The 18,901-nt window shown below is 35.9% G+C and overlaps 2 protein-coding genes across 3 annotated transcripts in view; both read left to right on the top strand.

Moving 5' to 3' along the window:
* The window catches only part of LOC116215122 ((S)-ureidoglycine aminohydrolase), a 36,440-nt gene extending 26,115 nt beyond the window's left edge, over positions 1-10,325 (top strand). The window contains exons 1-13 of one of the 2 annotated variants that reach the window (XM_031550717.1): positions 6,726-7,007; positions 7,164-7,295; positions 7,856-7,943; positions 8,060-8,136; positions 8,409-8,448; positions 8,541-8,607; positions 8,721-8,806; positions 9,007-9,088; positions 9,191-9,247; positions 9,457-9,495; positions 9,727-9,797; positions 9,891-9,944; positions 10,040-10,325. In XM_031550717.1, the coding sequence (XP_031406577.1) occupies positions 6,917-7,007; positions 7,164-7,295; positions 7,856-7,943; positions 8,060-8,136; positions 8,409-8,448; positions 8,541-8,607; positions 8,721-8,806; positions 9,007-9,088; positions 9,191-9,247; positions 9,457-9,495; positions 9,727-9,797; positions 9,891-9,944; positions 10,040-10,109 (954 nt within the window). In that variant the 5' untranslated portion in view covers positions 6,726-6,916 and the 3' untranslated portion in view covers positions 10,110-10,325. Of the gene's footprint in view, positions 1-6,725; positions 7,008-7,163; positions 7,296-7,855; positions 7,944-8,059; positions 8,137-8,408; positions 8,449-8,540; positions 8,608-8,720; positions 8,807-9,006; positions 9,089-9,190; positions 9,248-9,456; positions 9,496-9,726; positions 9,798-9,890; positions 9,945-10,039 lie in introns of those variants that run through there. The other variant, XM_031550724.1, reaches the window with a different exon arrangement.
* On the top strand, positions 385-5,646 carry LOC116215120 (ankyrin repeat-containing protein At5g02620-like). The gene is made up of 2 exons (XM_031550707.1): positions 385-1,241; positions 4,582-5,646. Exons 1-2 carry the CDS (start codon positions 573-575, stop codon positions 5,461-5,463), a joined length of 1,551 nt encoding a protein of 516 aa, XP_031406567.1. The 5' UTR covers positions 385-572; the 3' UTR covers positions 5,464-5,646.
* Positions 10,326-18,901: the final 8,576 nt, after the last annotated feature.

Raw genomic sequence — 18,901 nt, 5'->3', positions numbered from 1 at the left:
AATTCATTTTCTCAGCTGCACTACTCTTTCTCTCTCTTACCTAAGTTGACACTTTTTTTTTCTTTTCAGATATAAATGAAACATATGAATCTAGTACACTGAAATAAAAATTCTAATAATTAATAAAAATACATGGATAATCCTATCATGAGTAACGAACCTGTAAACTCTTTGTTACTAAGTGAGAGCGTGTATCACTGCTACATCCTCTTCGATATTGACACATTTCTCCAAGCACATGAAGATGATTTACTTGTATCCTTCCAAACATGGGAAAGTAAACTACCTGGAAATTGTTTTCATGTAAATGGTTTTCTTTCGAAAAATTATTTATGTGAAACAAATGGAGGGTAAATATGAGATCTCACAGAAAACAGCAAATCCCTTTTCTTTTATTTGTTATTATTTATTTATTTATGTTTTCTATATAACCCTGTGCTGTTGATTCTCTCCCTCCTAATCATTTGCTACTGCCTATCTTCTGCACCCAAAACACCCTCTCAATCACTGATTCGATGACTGAACGTGCTAAAGACGCAATTGGCGTTCCAAGTTCGATAAATCGGTGAAAGATGTCCAACAATGATAGTCCGTTTGAAGCTGCGGCTAAAGGAGGAGATATCGACATGTCGCATAGATTGCTCGAAGCCGTGGCTGAAAGAGGAGATATCAAGGAGTTGTACAATTTACTCGGTCGGAAACCAGACATTTTGGATTCAATTAAATATGAAGCACCCTTTGCAGAGACTCCTCTGCATATAGCTGCTAGCTCTGGTAACGATGAGAGGACTGACTCATCATCCCATGGGAGGGCCAAGTTTGCCGTTGAGGTGGCTGTCCTAAAGCCATCGTTTGCTAGGAAGCTGAATCCTGAGGGCCTTACTCCGATGCACTTGGCCTTGCTGAATAGGCAATGGAAGACTGCGAGGGCACTGATGATGCTCGAACCTGAGCTGATTCGGGTCAAAGGTAAGGAAGGCAAGACGCCCTTTCACGTCGCAGTTGAATTTGCACCACCGCAGCTGTTGGCCGAGTTACTCTATGTTTGCCCATCTTCCATCGAGGATTTGACCGCCCAGTGGGAGACTGCCGTGCACATTGCGGTGGAAAGTAGCAAGTTCGAGTCATTTAAAGTTCTCTTTGGATGGATATTGAAAGCCGAGAGAGAACATATCCTGGATTGGAAGAACTTTGATGGTGACACCGTATTGCATGTCGCGACTCGCAAAAACCAGCCTCAGGTACGACATCAACAGATTCTGAATTTAATAGCGGCCATACATACATTTTCGTATTAGGTTTTGTTTGGGTTATGTATCCTGATGAGTTTAATCGGGCTTATTTGATGCTCCCCTTTCTCTGCTCTCTCTCCTTCTATATTTCTTATATATGTGAGATTAAAAAATGGTTTGTTTAACTTTCTATTTCCATTTTTTTTTTCATATGCTTGCATTAAGACCAATTACTAGATCGTCTTATGTTTTCCCACAGATTTCTAGGGAAATAGGGCTTTTTTGTGCTTATTATAGGTTGTCTCTGTCCTTGTCTTAGGGCGAGTGCCGCGGGAGCGCCTCCCGCTCATGTGGCACTTGGGACAACCATCCCGGCACTCCGCCCATCTGGGGGGGAGTGCCCGGCTAATGAGAGCAGGCCGCATGGCCTACTCCCAGCCCACGTGGCCTGCCCTCTGACTTTTCCTTTTTCTTAAAAAGAAGAGTTAATTATATTAGTAGTCTAAAAAATTTTAATAATGTATCAGGTTGGTTCAAAAAGTTTTTTTGCTATTTGATAGTACAAAATGTTTCAAAATTGTAATATGATAGTACAAATCGTCATCTCGCCACTGACGCTGTCAAATCATCCTTTATAAGACTATAAATTTTACGCCATCATGTAACTTACGTAAAACATTTTGTACTATTAAGTTACAACATCAAAACATTTTGCACCATCATGTAACGTCCCACAAAAACTGATTTTGTACTATCAGCATCGGCTTGACGACGTCAATAACAAGATGACGGTTTGTACTATCATGTTATAACTTTGAAACATTTTGTACTATCATATTCCTCTTTACCCATGTTAATATACAAATAGGATTTCCAATTTGACTTATTGTACCATAAATTTTATTATTTTCGATTATAAGAAAACTTATAAATGTAATACAATAAAAGTGTAAATTTAATAAAGAAATACAAGTAGTTTCACAATCAGAATTGAACTAGGAACTTTTAAATTGTTAGACGATGCTGTAGCACAGTAGTGTATACCCTCGCCTGGAATGAAGTGGTTCAACGTTCGATACTCAGTGGGACTACCTATATCCCTTTATTAGAATTTAGAATTTATATTTCATTGTACTAGACTCATAAACTTCTATTGTAATCAAAAAATTAGATGAAGGCAAGATTTATTAGTTATTAGAATTCCATCGAGTTACAAATGACACTCTTTTTCAATTAAATTTTATTATTTAATTGCCCTTACGTCGAGTGCGAGATTGTAAATTAATTCCATCCAGTAGCTATCTTTCTCTGCCTCTTTCTGTATTTTATCTCTTTCTCTTCCCCAAAATCAACGTACGAACGCTCTTTTCTATTTAAAATTTTCAGTGAATTTTATTTTTCATTATGGGGGACTTTTGAATTTCATTGAGGTAGGAAGAAGAGGAAAATAAGATGCAACAGATCCCACTAGCGAGATTTTCCCTCCAAGCTTAGTAGCTGGATGAGTTTATTAATTTATTAGTTTCTTATTATTTATTTTAAAATTATATGCTCAGAACACGCGTCTCACTTTCTAAAATAAATATGAAAAATAATACTATCAACTCATTAACATTACTTACTTTTACATATTTTTCTGTTTTTTTTGGTAGGTACACATTTTTTTGTTTTAAATCCTTTTCATTTTTTTTGTTACATAAAAAGGCTCATGAGCCTAGTACAAATCCTTTTCATTTTTCTCTGTCCATTTCTGTTTGGTACTTTTTTTTTAAACTAGCGTACGGTTGAGTACTTTCTATTCTCATCCTTTAATCTAATTTTCTATTATTCAAAACTCAAATCAACTTTAATTCATGGACAAACATTCAAACAATAAAAGAAACCATGGGTTAATACGGGGATTCAACGCTTATTCCCTTTAAGCAAGGTTTTGAGTTCGACTCTTGTGAATTGAGAAAATTTACGACTATGAGAGTTTTACCTCTTAGTGAATTTTTGGATCCTAGGTGGTGCACACAAAAACCAATAAATAAATTATAATAAACCAACATTTTAAACAAACGTTGAAGTGGTTTATAAAATTTCACGATGGAATTTGGGGTCCATTTGGGAAGCTTATCCGATCCCGATGGCACTGGCTGGGGTGAACATCGTCGATTACTAGTGCAACCCAGTCGACTGCATCTTAGTTCTAGTCGACTATGTTGCATTTACAGTCAACTGTATTCATTCGATTCCTCCTTGGATGATCCCCGTCCGTGACTAAATAATTTTCCATTTGATATGGGAAGGACTGAGACTAAAAGGGGTCATTTCGTTCACCGATTGTTAGATTACAGGAAATGTCAGATTGCAGAGAAAGTAAGCTCGGGAATGTTATATATTACAAGGAATATGATATTACCATGTTTGGTAAGTTATTGTGTATTTGGGAAAGTATAAGGTAATGTGAGATTATTACGTTTGGTATATTAAATAAATCGATGAGAAAGTAAAGTAATTTTACAAATATACCCCACACTTTATATTTTATTATTTTTAAATTTTAAATATATTTATATATAAGTAATTTTTTATATGTTTATATTAATATTTGATATAAATATATAATATATAGTATTTATGTATTATATCTAATATTTATATGAAATATAAATAAAAATAAAATATATTTAATATTTATATATTATATATATTGATATATAAATAAATAAATAAAAAATGAAGTTGGCGCTCTTGCACGGGGCAAGAGCGTCAACTCCACCTTATTGTTGACAGAGACAATTTGGGAGCCCGGGAAAGCCCGACGTGGGATTCCCAGGCTCCAGTTTCCTGCCAAACGCATAAAAATTCATGGATTGTGGCAGTAATCCGAGATTCCTGACCACGATACCACGAATAAACAGCATTAAAAGTAAAGAAGTCTCCATTTTAGATTTTTCGGGATTCGGGATTAGCTGTTGGCTCTCACAACGGATCGTAATATATATATATGTATGGAACATGCAAGAATAATACTCGTATTTTTTCGAATCAATTATTTGATCTAAAGAAATTTACTTTATTTGCTTGAATTATAAGTAATTCGCTCGAAGTTTTTCAAGTAAGTATTTGTATGTATAGTACATGCATGCATCATAGAATTTCCAGATATATATATATATATATACACACATCATAGAATTTCCAGATATATATATACACACACACATGAATCTGCATTAAACAAAAAAAAAAGGCACCGTTTTGCATGATTTTGGAAATTTATTTCTAAAACGATTCAAAAGATATATCGATTATAGATGGAATTGGACAAAAACTAATAGCATTTGCTTCCATGAAAATTAAGGTGGTGTCGATGCTGTTCCCATGTGTTGACAGAGATGCCAAGAACTTCAATGGCAAAACAGCTCTGTCCATTCATGAGGAAAGACGGCCAGAAAGCGATGAACAAATAGGGAGGATTCTATGCAGCAGACTAGGTTTACCGCGTGCCGTCTATCGTTACTTACAGGCCCGATTGGAAGGAAATCATCATACCATCCTCTATATACGCTTTGGCAATATTCCCATTGTTCTGATGGTGATGCTCGACAGAATCATAAAGTCCATTTTAGAATTGGGAAGAGGAGGAAAGGTAGAACTGGGAAGGGGAGGAAATGAGAAGTCTCGTGAAGCGATTCTAGTGGTAGCAGTACTTATAGCTACGGCTGCCTATCAGGGAATTCTCAGTCCGCCGGGTGGATTCTGGCAAGATGAGGACTCATCATCACCTGGGAAGATGATCATGAGCGGCCGCCTGTTGTCCTGTTACCTCGCTTTCAACAGTGTGGCCTTCGCACTCTCTCTGGGTGAGATCATTCTCAATTTGCCAGGGGCCTCGGCTAGCAACTTGCTCATTATGTCCGCGACTTTCTTGCTGCTAACCTACTCTGTCGCGTTCTTAAACAACACTCCCGAACAATTTCTTGCTCTTAGAGTTTTTGTGTTGTTTATATTAGCCTTTGTTTGTGTGTTCGGATGGATGACTGTCGCCCAGGCATTGTCCATGGCCAGATATTATAATCCTCAGCATTTTATGGACACCCCGGAAAAGAGGCACATAAGGCATCATGTGGGATCTGATGAGCCCGGGCATGAATCTCAGGAGAACACGAGGGGAGGACTTTCAGGGAATAGCTGCGAGATCAAACCCGGAAATACCATGCCAGTGGGCATCGAAGAGGCGTGACTGCAACTCCTTGGGGAACCTCTTTCGTTTGCTTTAAATTGATCATGATATATACAATTCCTGGTTAATGTCCGATTTTCTTTGGTTTGCTAAGTGTTTTTTTTTTTATTTATTTCCAAGTTCATCCTCCTATTAGCCACTGTATGCATCGGCATCTAATGCAAACAGTACATTAAGTTTCTCCTTTCTTTAGGCATTTGAGCACTGCAGAATCAAAGTGTTGAGACGGCAAGGCGAAGGGACCTTTACCGACTCATTATATGTTTTCTTCTCATTCACTCTTCAAGTCACTTCGTGTAACAACCACAAACCCGTCCTCAAAAGTGTTAGCTACTAATGACCTAATTGAACCTTCCATATAAATCCAAGATCTCATACTTGTACAACCGATGTGAAATTCGCGGAGCATGACAAACTACCCCAATTAACTCTAGCGTCATCGTTGGGTTCTTGGACCGTAGTCCAGAATATATCTCCCACGGATTCGAATTTGTGGATAGCCCTCATAACAACTACCCGCAATCTCACATAGTTGTGGGCCAAGGTCAGCTCTAATAATATATGTAACAACCACGAATCCGTCACTCAAAAGTACTAGCTGCTAGGGAGGTCATCAGAAATTATTGATGAAATTGCTCAAAAATCTGGAAAGCGAAGGAAAACTCTGCATTAGCGAGTGTCTTTTTTTAAAGTTTAAGGTTGGAAGTTCAGAGCTCTCCAGCTGTTTTAGACCATTTTTATGAGGGTTATAATACTGATCTACAGATTCTTTCATTCATGGATTGCAATAAGTCGTCTTGATAATGGCCATTCCGGGCTTCTGTCTGTTTCATTGTTTTCCGTCCTACAAGACTAATCAATGTGCTCCGATTATCAGCGTTCCAGAGAACTTCATCACCAACACGAAGAGGCATTTCTTAATCCGTCTTAATTTATAGAAGAAGAGATAATAGTCTCATTCAATTCTAGACATTTGATCGAGATGGCTTTGTCATCCTTCTTTTCGACACGATCAAGAGTACTTGTTGTGCGTGGATCTAAATTGGGCCATCTCAATGTGAATCTTCTCATCTTTGGGGGCCTCTTTGGGCTTAGGCCCCTATCAAGCAAAATATATATAAATAAAAACCATTTTTGTTTTTTGAATAACAAAAACAATAGGAAATTAAACAATAAAAAGTAAAAACAATAGAAAAAAAATTGGTGATTTTTGTCAAAAATAATATAATGTCATGAATCGCATATTGGCCTTCTTGGCATGATTCGCTCAGATTCCAAACACTTGCTGTCACAGTCACAGTCCATAAAAAATCCGACAGTCGTCAGCATTCTCCAGCACACAGCTGCTTGTTGTCTTCTCTCCAGTCCTCACTAGCATCCCATTCCGACACGATCAACTGAGCTCAAATCAGAACCCCGTCGTCCGACGAAGCACATCCCACGCTGTCCAAGGATGGTTTGGTCCCATTTGATTCTTGAACCCACCATGCTTTGCCCCTCTGCTTGGTGTCCATACCTTTCACTCGTTCTCCTCGTCAATCTTGGTATGTGCCCACATTTCATTTCCCCTGATAATCGACGAAAGTCACGACCTTTGGAACCGTTGATGTTGTTCTAATGATTCGAACTTGAAGCTCAGCTTTAGGAATCTTGATTTAGCTAATGGCGACAGTGAACGTGTGGGGCTCCGATTGTTTCAGGTCTGATTGCGGTTTCCGCGTCCGGAGATGGGTTCTGTTCCGGGCAATATATTGTTAGCCCCGTGTCGGAATCCGACCCTCATATGTACTGGAAGGTCACCAATCCCACGCTCTCTCCATCTCACCTTCAAGGTCAGTCTAGTCACTGATAAAGGTATATGCTCGATTTGACTGATGCTGAGGAGGCCCTAGGAGGATTTGTGGCGTTGTCAAGTAATAGTATCAAGGAATAGGCAGAATATCAGCTGGATTGCTGATCAACATCTAAGAAATACTAGCTATTCGACTGAAGGGCTAAAGCTTTTATTGTCATGTGGGATCAGTAATCAGTTCTTTGCTGCAATCTTCTGCTGATACATACTGTGCTTGTTTATCAGTTTTGACTGTGCTTTGGGTAGTAGTTATCCTTGTGGTTCAAATTGGCGAATGTAGATGGATGACTCAATGTCTTTGGAAGCTCTCAAAAGCAGGGAAATTTACATACCAAGCACCGATAGGAAAGAGATATTAGTGGCAGTATAATATCTAGAAACTTTTTCATTTACCGGGATAAGTCAGAATGTTCTACCTTCGTACGAGCTATAGACGGCTTTATTTGTTTGGTATAGCTTAAGAGGCAGGAAGCCTTCATCTTCTGGCATATATGCAAAGTCTTATATTTTCTCCTCATGCATATAGTCCTCTCTTTGCAGACCTGCCAGGTTTCACACGAAGCGTTTACCGGAGTGACCATGCTCTTATAACACCAGAAAGTCATGTTTGGAGCCCTCTACCTGATTGGTACTATTTGTCTTCCCTTTTTATTTTCCATTCCTTTTTCTATAATTTGGATTATGATTTGAAAAGTAGATATGACTTCTTAAGGGAGTCACTGGAATTTGAAATAACTCTGGCAGGACCTACACATTGGGTGCATTCTTAATAACTCCAGCTATGGGTTCGCATTTCGTCATGTACTTAGCAAGGATGGCAGGTCTGCCCATCTTTTTATTAAGAGAATTTTGTGGCTGTCTCAGGCTTTTCCTATGCTTCCTGGTTATCATGAATATTACAAATAGATTATTTGTGTCTTCAGGTCAATGAATCCTTCTAGACTGTATAGAGTTCATCATCATATCTTGTATAACCATCTCTGAAGTGTTCATAAACTCTGCATAACTCAACATATTAGATGAGTCTGTATCACTAGCTTGGATTTGGGCTTCAAATGATAACTATCACCGATAAATACTGTCCATTGTGCAGAGAATTCAAGATCAGGACTCCCCACTAATGACATTGAGAGGTTTCGTAATCATTCTAACCTTTCTTCCCCTGGAGTTGATTTTGGTATAATTTAAAGGATATAACATGTGGTACGTTGAAAATTTCAATCAGGTTCATCTTTGTGGTTCAGGGAACAGCCACCCTGACTAATGCAGCCGGCAGAAGCCGTAAGTTGGAGGTATGGCAGTTAAATATCTCTTTCAAGTGATTGAAGGTTTATTAGTAGAATAGGTCATTTTTTTTGGTGGAGAGGTCTATTAGCATCTGATGCCATGTCTCTTAATCTCGCAGGTGGATTCATATGCTTATCTACCCCCAAATTTTGAGCATTCAATCGCGTGTGATTCATCCGCTACTTTGATCGTTTTTGAAAGAAGGTAAAATCTTGTGCTTGAGAGAAAAATGGACTATTTACTTGCTTTAGAAAGAAACAAAAGAGGGAAAACAGCTTGTTTTCTAATATTAATTTTGCTAAAGAAAAATTTTGTGATTCTAGTTCAGGGTATAAATGAATATCTATTATCTTGTTTTCCATTAATTGTACCGTCAAAACACTCAGTAAATTTTCTTCTTCAAGGTATGCCTATCTGAATGATCATAAACCCGAGGAGATTGTCGGCTCGACAGACAAGCAGCCGCTTCTTGAAACTCCAGGAGAGGTGACTACTGAATAGTATACCTCTCGCTGCTGCTGCTTCGTATAATATGATTTCAGATTTGAGATGGTGAACATCTGAGAGTCGCTCTTTTATTGCCATCAGGTTTTTGAACTCCGGAAGCTGCTCCCCACATCTTTGGCGTATGACTTTAATATTCACGTGAGCAATAATTTGTTCTTGTATTCTTTATTGCTGCGGCCTGTGATCTTGGATGCAGTCTCCATCTATCTTCAACTATATTTTCAATCCATTCCGAAGAGTGATATATGTGATTTCCTTTATCTTCTAGCTACTCTGTTATTCTATAATTTGGAAATGATGCTCTGTTCCATGTTACTGCATGGACTAATGATCTGCACTTTGTGCAGATTATGGATTTTCAACCTGGAGAATATCTAAATGTTAAGGTATTTTGCTCTTCCTCAGTATACTTTTTTGGTCAACTACAGCTGATGTCTGGTTCTCAACTCTACTTCAAAGGACATCTTTATAGAATTACATGAACTGATCACGCTTATAGTTTCTTGAGATGAAAGGGATGCGTTTTCAACAGCTCCCGAGTCTAGAGCTTCTTGAGGGATAGTAAGACTGCGGGTAAAATAGCTGACCCCCCGTGCACTATTAATTGTGATTTGCAGGAGGTCCACTATAATCAGCACGGCCTCCTCCTTTTGGAAGGACAGGGCATTTATCGACTAGGGGAGAGCTGGTAGGAACTTCACTTGCATGCAGTTAATCTTTTGTGTCTATTAGTAATTGCTTGTGAATGGTCTCCTAACCTCTCTTCCATGGCTACTTATAGGTACCCAGTTCAGGCAGGAGACGTGATTTGGATGGCTCCATTTGTGCCTCAGTGGTATGTTCGGAGTTCGACTCTCCTGCTTCTTGATTAATTCGTCAGTTTCAACCTAGCTATTCAAAATTAAGCACGATCCATTCTTGTATTCCCAGGTATGCTGCTCTGGGCAAGACGAGGAGTCGATATCTGCTGTACAAAGATGTGAACAGGAATCCTCTTTAGATTGATCTGATCCCTGAGAAAGAACTGGTCCACTCCTTGAATCATAATTTAACGCTAATTGAGTACAGGCATCTTATGTTGATCATATTGCTTTAAGGATCCCATAATGTGTTGACTTTTAAGGTTTAATGGATGCTTCTTGATAACCGAGCATCTATATGTTTTTCTTCTCAGTGGATGTTCTATTTATCACAGTCCTATGGAATTTCGCTTTAATTTGCGGATCAAATTGGGATGTGTTCCCATTGGACTAATGCTACAATCATCATGATGTCCTTCTCAAAAGCGCTACAGGAAAACTGTTTTCCGGGACACAGGAAACTGAAGAGTGCCATGGAATCGATCCCACTTAGATAATGAGATGATGAAAGTAAATAGGCTAGAGTTGAAGAGTAGCTGAATTATCAGATGACAGAAATATAGCGAAGCCGGAGACGGATATTAAAGAAAGTATCAGAAATATACCGAAAATCAGGGGAAAAACATAGTTTTCAGCAAAATTTTGTTGCAGAGAGAGTTGCAAAACTAGTCATTGGGTTATCTGATCTAATGCAAAACCTATTCCTGTGAAAGGGCAGCAACATTCTGTAGGTGGTGCAATGCAGAACTTAATGGGGCATCTAATATTGGCAAAAGGGAAAGAAAAAAGACTCATCAGATCTTCGATTTGAAATTCAATTCTGGCCCAATAAAATACCAAATCTAACAGAAAATGGGCATGGAGTCGATCAAACAGATGATACAAGATACTTGCTCGACGGTATATTGAATTCGCTAGTGTAAATTTTGAAATGCATTGCCAAGCACTTCGTGATCAGGTCCAAACTAATGCTAAAATGAAATTAGTTTTAACCGGTAGATTAAGAATACACGCATTTTACAAAAAAAAAAAAAAGTGCTCTATAATAGTACATGCTCTCAATTCGTTTTCCCCATCTCTCCATTAGATTCATAGATATATCTAATAAATAAATAAAAGATTGAATTCTTCGACAGTTAATTAGTGCGAGGGAACTTATCCAAAAAATTTTTACTTATAAAAATAAAACGCATGAAAAAATTTAGAGTGACCTGTTGTTTGTGTGGTCATGCTTACTCGAGTCAAGAACTGAATAAAAAAAAAGGCATAGTTAGATTTGAAAGAAGATATAGCATAAACGCATTGAATGTTTTTGCATCTTTATGAATTGATTTTGTGACTTCTTTTGAGGCATGCATGCTTGCGGAATTTCAGAATCCTCTTTTACACAATGGACTTCTTTAGATTATCTCAATAGCCCCAATTAGAGTTTATTCTGTAAACCTCAACTTTCTCAAATTCCCAACATAACCAAGAAACCCTAGCTAGCTAGCAACCCAGCACTTGAAAAATTGTAATATGACTTATGGCATACACACTTCCACACTCTTAAACTCGGAATCTCACTGCACATGGAGGTATTCGATCGATGGAAGACTGAACACATCAAACAACGGTCATTTTTCATATTCATCTCATTGTTTATATGAACTTGAATGAATGCTCTTGTAAAGAAGAGAATTCTGACGTACGTAGTTGTAGCTTTTTTTCCTCCCCCACCCTCACTATGGCTCCACCGACGACTCTTTCCCTTAACCATTCGTTTCCTCCCATTCTCAACTCAATTCTTTGGTGGGATATCTCATTCCTCCACATATATCATAGGGCTTCCCGAATTAGGAATATTATGATAAGTGTTTGGTTACTTTCGGATGTGCAAAGTCCCCTTTCTTTTTCTTTTCTTTTCTCTCATAAAAACCTCACTTTTCCTAAAGCCATCGTTAGTGGCATTAAGATGTATGTGAGAAATTTATTCTCTTTTAGTAGGGCTTCTAATTCTTGGTCGTGGAAAATTCCTTTCCGATGTCTTCCCTCTTCATCAAAACACAATTGATGCTATCTAGGAAACAATATTAATCTAGCATATCTCAATCCCCTTTTCGATTATAAGGAAAGATATAAGTTTTTGAAACACGCACAAAGTGGCGAGACAAATTTCCTTATAAGAAGTAATAAGATACGATACTCCAAGAGATTATTTATATAGAGGTTAATTTTCGCATATATAGAACTTTGCTGAAGCAGGAGGAGAAAGATATATACTAAAAATGTTCTATTACAATTGCATTAAAATATGAAGACAACTCTTCTAGCTAAAGCTTTATAAATTACATATAGTGGAAAATATATGTCTTGAGAAATGAACATCATATATAGTTGAGGTATTAATTTGTGTCATATACACGCAACTCCAAATACACACGTCAGTATTAGTCATTTGTGAGACCAACCCAGGACGGTCTCATGAGTAATGGCACCTGATGGATCTTTCATGAGATTAAGTCACCTCACCGTTCATGTTCTTTACTTAAATAATACATAAAAGACTATTGAGGATCGGTCATCCCGCATCGGATAAATAGAAAGAAAAACATGGATTTATAATGGAATTGGGTCCACCGCTCTATTAACTCGAGCTTTTGGATTGGAGATAAGACCCAATTACTTATGAGTCTATCGGAGATTTTACATACACTATCTAATAAAATGTCCCTTTCCCACTTCATGCTAGCAAATCTTTCAAAAAGTTTAGTAGATGGACATTGATACGATCACACAATGAAAAACACAGTCTACTGCCTTTATGTTATGATAAAGAAAACTAACAAATCAAAAAGAAGGATAATAACTTCTTCTGCTGGTTGGCTTGGCTGCGCAAGTGAGGTGTAGATATATATTATAACATCAATTAAGTAGTGAATGACTCATTAAAAATCATATACACTAATGATCTTTAATTTTGTTTTGCTCAGTGAACATGATGGAAATCTTTTCTTTGATGGCAGACCAATGTCTAATAATTTATGTATCTCCCATTGAATTTTCTTTTACCATTTGTTGTCACTTGTTGGAATTGAAATTAAAAATCAGACCTCCTCAGTAGCTAGAGGACAGAAAATCTTTGAATTCTGCTAATTTAATTCGAAAGTTGTCTTTTTGTCTTGTCTATTGTGTGATTTGTTTTGCCACTTAACTGCTTTCTCTTTCGTTGCCTTTCTTCTCTCTTTTATTGTGTTGTGTGTTGTTTTTGCGGTTCCTCGCGTTAATGGTTTGCACTGTGGCTGACCTTTTGGTTAATTAGGTCTCACATATGTATATATATATTCTACATGGATCGTTATTTAATTAATCTTGCACTTGTGTGATCTGAAAAGGGAGATGGTCAGCCATACATGTTCTAATTCGTCGCTAATCGAAAAGGGCAAGTAGAGAATAATTAATAATTAGTAGTTTGCACATCACCTATCGCTACTTTGGTTCGTCCATCGGTGTCTAGAAGGCACTTCGCTTTCCCAATTGTCAATGTTAATTAGGATATGTTCAATATTTCTTCAGTGTTCACACTGAAAAACTGAAGACCAGTGAAAGAGATCTAGAATCGATCTCTTTGCAGCAGTATGGAGCCAAAAGTGATTCCGGGTGACTACCCGGAACATCATCCCTGACATGAGATGGTGGGCATTCCCTAGAGGCAATACAGTTTTTCACTAAACAAATGGAAAAAGGTGAATCCGATGAATGTCCACCATCCCTCCAGGATGGCATTGGATCAAGGACGTCAACCGGACTTCCTGTCGTTACTAAGAACTGCAGAGAAATCGAAGCCCTAGTTAATTAAGAGGGTAACAAATTGTGGAACACCAAGTTACATCTGTTACAGTTATAAAATCAGTGGTGATTGTCTTTTTACGTTGAAATGATCACTGGATCCTCAGCTGCAATGTGACTGCAGACAATGGCGGCATCTGTGTGGATGGGGCACATTATATGCTGCCTTCACTCGCATAACATACATATTGACATTTATTGAATGTGGGCCCGGAAAAGGCAAAAACTTTGATGTGTACGATGAACTTCCTCAAGCCAATCAATTTGATTTACTACTTGTATAGATTCATCTGTCCGAAGAAATATCTTGACTATGATATGTTGTTACTTCTGGAAATCCGAATGATCCAGCATGTGCACGATGAAAACAGCCGCTTTTGCAATCGATTACTTCCGATCATAATCATTAGAATCGCAGAAAAATGCAATAAAAAAAAAGAAGAGAAAAACTTAAGATGAACTAGCTAATTCAAAATGGGACTAAACAAAAGATCATTCATGGTTCATATTTAAATTATTGGAGATCAATAATGCATCAAATTCTTCATAAGCATAGATATGCAATCGAACAACTTGGAATCGGCAATTATTCGCACCGAATATAGGATGCGTACAGCCTACAGAGCTACTTCATAATAAATTAATTAACTCAAATGCCAAGAATCAAAGGCATGAAGTTGGGACCAACCAAAAGCAAAACTTATATGATGAACTCATCTGCAGGTGAATTACTTTTATCTGTATGCATGCACTTGTGCATCGATACATATACATAGCTATATATATATATATATATATATATATATATATGTTTGTCTGCAGGCCTATGATGAGTGAAGATCATCATGCACATAGTTATGAGCACCAATAATGAGATCTTGATGGAAAGAAAAGTAAAGGTAGCCCTGGCAGGACATAGGAGTGGGCTTGGGAATTTGGCTAATTTAATCAAGCTTTGTGCCCTTTTCAGACCCACAAAATTTGGCTTTTGCTCATGTGGGATGGGTGAGCCATTGGGATTCTAATAAGGTCAGCGCTCTCCCAGCAAATGCTTTTGGAAATTTCTTCATGAATATTAATTTTTAGTGAGAAAAAAAAACAAAAATATGATAATAAATATATAGTTGGAGATGCGTTGAGAGGACAATAAAATTTTATCTCACAACTATACCAATTGCATATGAATTCAAATTATAGATGAACCAAATCTGATCGAAAAACAATGCAATAGACGAGACGTCCTCGGTGTGTGAATATGATTGATCAAACATATTACTTCATCGAGTACAGGTTTTGGCCCTTGATGGAAACTGATTGGAATTGTCCTGTCCTAGTCTAACTAATAATTATACGATGACTCTCTAAGGGAAGATGGGAAATGAATGTTGGGCAGTACAATTCATGAATATATAATTAATTCCGGTGAGATATAAATATTGAGATACTGAGGCAACCCCACTCAGAAGAGAGGCGAGGAGTGAGGTCAACCCAAATTGGGCTGACCCACTAAAATTCACAAAAATTAGCTAAATCCTCAAACGGGACCCACTAATCAGTATTGCTCCCTCCTATTCTCATCAATGCAGCTAAGCACTCAATTGCACGCCTCTTAGTATAGACCTAGCTCGCTTAATTAAAATTTTGAATATCCAATAGTGCACAACAAAAATAGCAATCAGTTGCACTCGAAAGAGCAACTGCCCAAGCGCCCCTCTCTCTCTCCCTCTCTCTTTTTTCTCAGTAATCACTGAATGTCCATTGATATAAAAAAACAAGAATAAGGAGAAAAATAAAAAAAGAGGGTATATTATATAGATAGAAAATACAACATATCATCTTAGATCACCACAAAAAAAAAATACATGTCACTAAACACATTGAATAAAAATATAAGCACAATTATAGAAATTCTTCCAATTGTCGTAATCTGTTCTTAATTTTTTGGGACTAAACTGTAGTTGGACCTCAGTAAAGATCGAGAAGCAGAGTATAGCATAATCCGTATAGAGACGACTATTACTAGAGAAGTCAAGCCTCAAGGAGTCTTGGACAGATACTCACCGCAAGAACCCCACACAAATCACAATTTTAGATTTAATCAGTCAAATCAATGCTAAACAAACTCGATCCCTAGATAGTTAAATCAAGTATCCAAGTTTCTTTAATCGGTTCAAATCAGTGATCGTAGTTTATAAGAACAATAATCTATGTATACCTCAATATTTGAAAGAACAGTTGTCTTCTATATTCAGCCTAAGCCAATGCTCATTGCTCAATATAAGAAACTTTATATTTCTTTATGAGTAAGAAAATATTGCAGGATTGTTACTTATTCCTCAATGTTGATATAATATTTTTTTCATTATAATCTTGTTTCATTTCTTCTTTTTCTCACATATCATCACAAGTGATACACTTATAATTGTATCAAGTTACTGCTCCATCCGAACAATGAGATCACGATAAGTACATATAATTCGATATGCTTTTGCCCGTGTTTTGTGCTTCCTCATATATATGTTTTGTGTTGTTCCATCTTCTGTGGCATTCCCATTGCTTACATAATATAACTATAATATATGTAAACGTATGGCAAGTTTCTTCAATTTTCAATATTTCAAAAATGCTTTTATACCTTCGTGACTTTTTCACGCACATTTTCAGCTCGTTACTTTTGGTAGGTCATTTTTACTATATATATAAACCGATTCTTTCTATTCATTGCTCACTTTCGACGCTTTATTACTTCGCATCTCTTTCAACCAAGTTAGCAATGCTTCGCATCTCTCTCATTCAAGTTAGCCCTTCATCACAAATATTTTTGTTCTATTATTATTTCATAACGATCTATAATTTCAAAATTTTGCTATACCATATGTTCTTTTTCAACATATGTTATCCTAACGGATTCATACATTTTTTGTCACATTGCTACAAATCACATAATTGTTTTTAAAAATTTCCGTTTTCCCAATTTTTGTGCCAAAAAATTCTTGTATCCTTCGTAATTTCTACGTTTCTTTTCATACCTTTTACTCCCACACTTTTGATGTGCTTTGTTGATATAACTTTTTCACATACACTTCCAACTCTCTATTTATCCCTCATTTTCAACATTCGTCGTCTCACATGTTCTATCATATATTGCCTCAGTCGAGTTAAACTTTATACATCTTTTCTAAAGTACGAACATTCCTAAGGTATTTCTCCAACTTCTTTTTCCTTTTTTCCCTTGGTAAATTAATAATATTACTATTTTACCCTATACTTAAATAATATGAATGCTATTAACCATCACATCTTTTTAATAGCACTGCATTCTTTCATTCGTTTTAATAGAAAAACTAAATTTTACGTATTCTTTCTCATGACCTTTTGACTTCAAGGCATCCTTTCATACTTCTTCACTATAAAACCTACATAGGATTTGTTTTCTAGTAATTATTCTCTCTAACAAACGCATTAAACATGAAATAACGTCTTCATTAAACGCTCACGGTTCCTTGCTCCCTTTTCCTATTTACATTTTTATCTTTTTTGTTTTCTCTATTGATTTTTAATTACTTCTCCTTTTAATTGTTCTTATTCTTAGACTTTGCTAATCATTGGAAAAAATTTCCCGTATTCTCTTTCTTCAACCATAATCTTTTTTTTTTAAGTTTCAAAAACTAACTTATACCCATTCTTTCTCATGGCCTTTCAATTTCAATGCACCCTTTCATACTTTTTCACTATAAAAAAAACTACCTAGCATGTTTTTCCCATAATTATTCACTATGATGAACGTATCAAATACGGAATAACTTTTCGCTGCAACGCTCACAGTTCCTCTCTCATGTTTCCTATTTACATTTGTATCAATGGATTTTCAAAATTTATATTAAGAATTTTTTAAAATTATTTTATAGAGGGATATTTTTTTGATGAGTTACTGACATATATTCAATGATTTAAAAATTTATATTTTTGGAAAATTTTCAAAATTTTTATTAATTTATTTTAAAAAATTATTTAAGATATTATACCGTCAATAATTTGCTTTCAAAGACCCAATCAAATTTGTTTTGCGATTCTGTAGAAACAAAAATGCACATTTGGAAAAATAAAAAATAAAGAAAGAGAATAAGAGTTTTAGATAAAAGAGATATTATATCATTAATTTCTTTTTTATTTAATTTTATTTTCTCTTATCTCATGTTTCTTCTTCTCTCCCTATTCTTATTCTCTTCTTTTTCTAATGTCCACAAACATTGGCTACAATTTTATCCATCGCCACTGTAATGCTACCATCACCATCTGCTAACAATATTGTACAAGCTTAAAGTCCTCATGTTGTCAATGTCTTCCTTCACAAGCTCTAGGTACATTTTTGTTCTTGCTCCTCAATGGTACTTGTGTAAAAAGGGAGAAATAAGTTGCTTCCAATGCAAATCTAATATCAATTATCAAGACAACTTACCAGTTGTAATTGAAATTAAATTTACTCTGGTGCCTTTGGTGAAATCTAAAGTGTGTTGTTTGTTCATTATTTTATTTGTTAGGTATAAATTATAATATATAATATGAATTACTAAAATAAATTTACATTACATAATATTAGGTCCGATCAACTTCCTTCTAATTTTCTTTCTTTAAAACTTAAACCCTACCCTTAAGGGTGTTATTGCAAGACTATTCATGAAAAGAATACTTCTATTAATTATCTTTCAAAATTTTATTAATTATTTTGTAAAATTTTATTAAAAATTTAAATTTATTTCTCTATTATTTCTTCAACATATTATATTAAAATGAAAGATCAAGTAAAAAAAATAGATCAACATAAAAAAAATTCTTGAAATAAGTTATTTTTAAATTGCGTTGATTTCATTTTCTCAAATATCATTTTCAATATATTAATCATACTTATCAAATTTTTTTTATTTATACACAAGATTTTATACCAGTTCTACGCGCTGTGTGAAAAAAAAAACATCGTTTGAAACATTACCTCTATATTTTCATCATCATATACAATTTTGTAATTCTACATAGTTGTGTTGTTATTAAAAAATGATGAAAATTGAAATAAAAATATTTTTTAGTGAAAGAAAAGAAAAATAAC

This window comes from Punica granatum, chromosome 1 (assembly GCF_007655135.1).
Source record: "Punica granatum isolate Tunisia-2019 chromosome 1, ASM765513v2, whole genome shotgun sequence".
In the NCBI taxonomy this organism is placed as follows: Eukaryota; Viridiplantae; Streptophyta; class Magnoliopsida; order Myrtales; family Lythraceae; genus Punica; species Punica granatum.
Note: the sequence above shows the minus strand (reverse complement) of the source record. Positions and strands in the feature narration are given on the sequence as shown.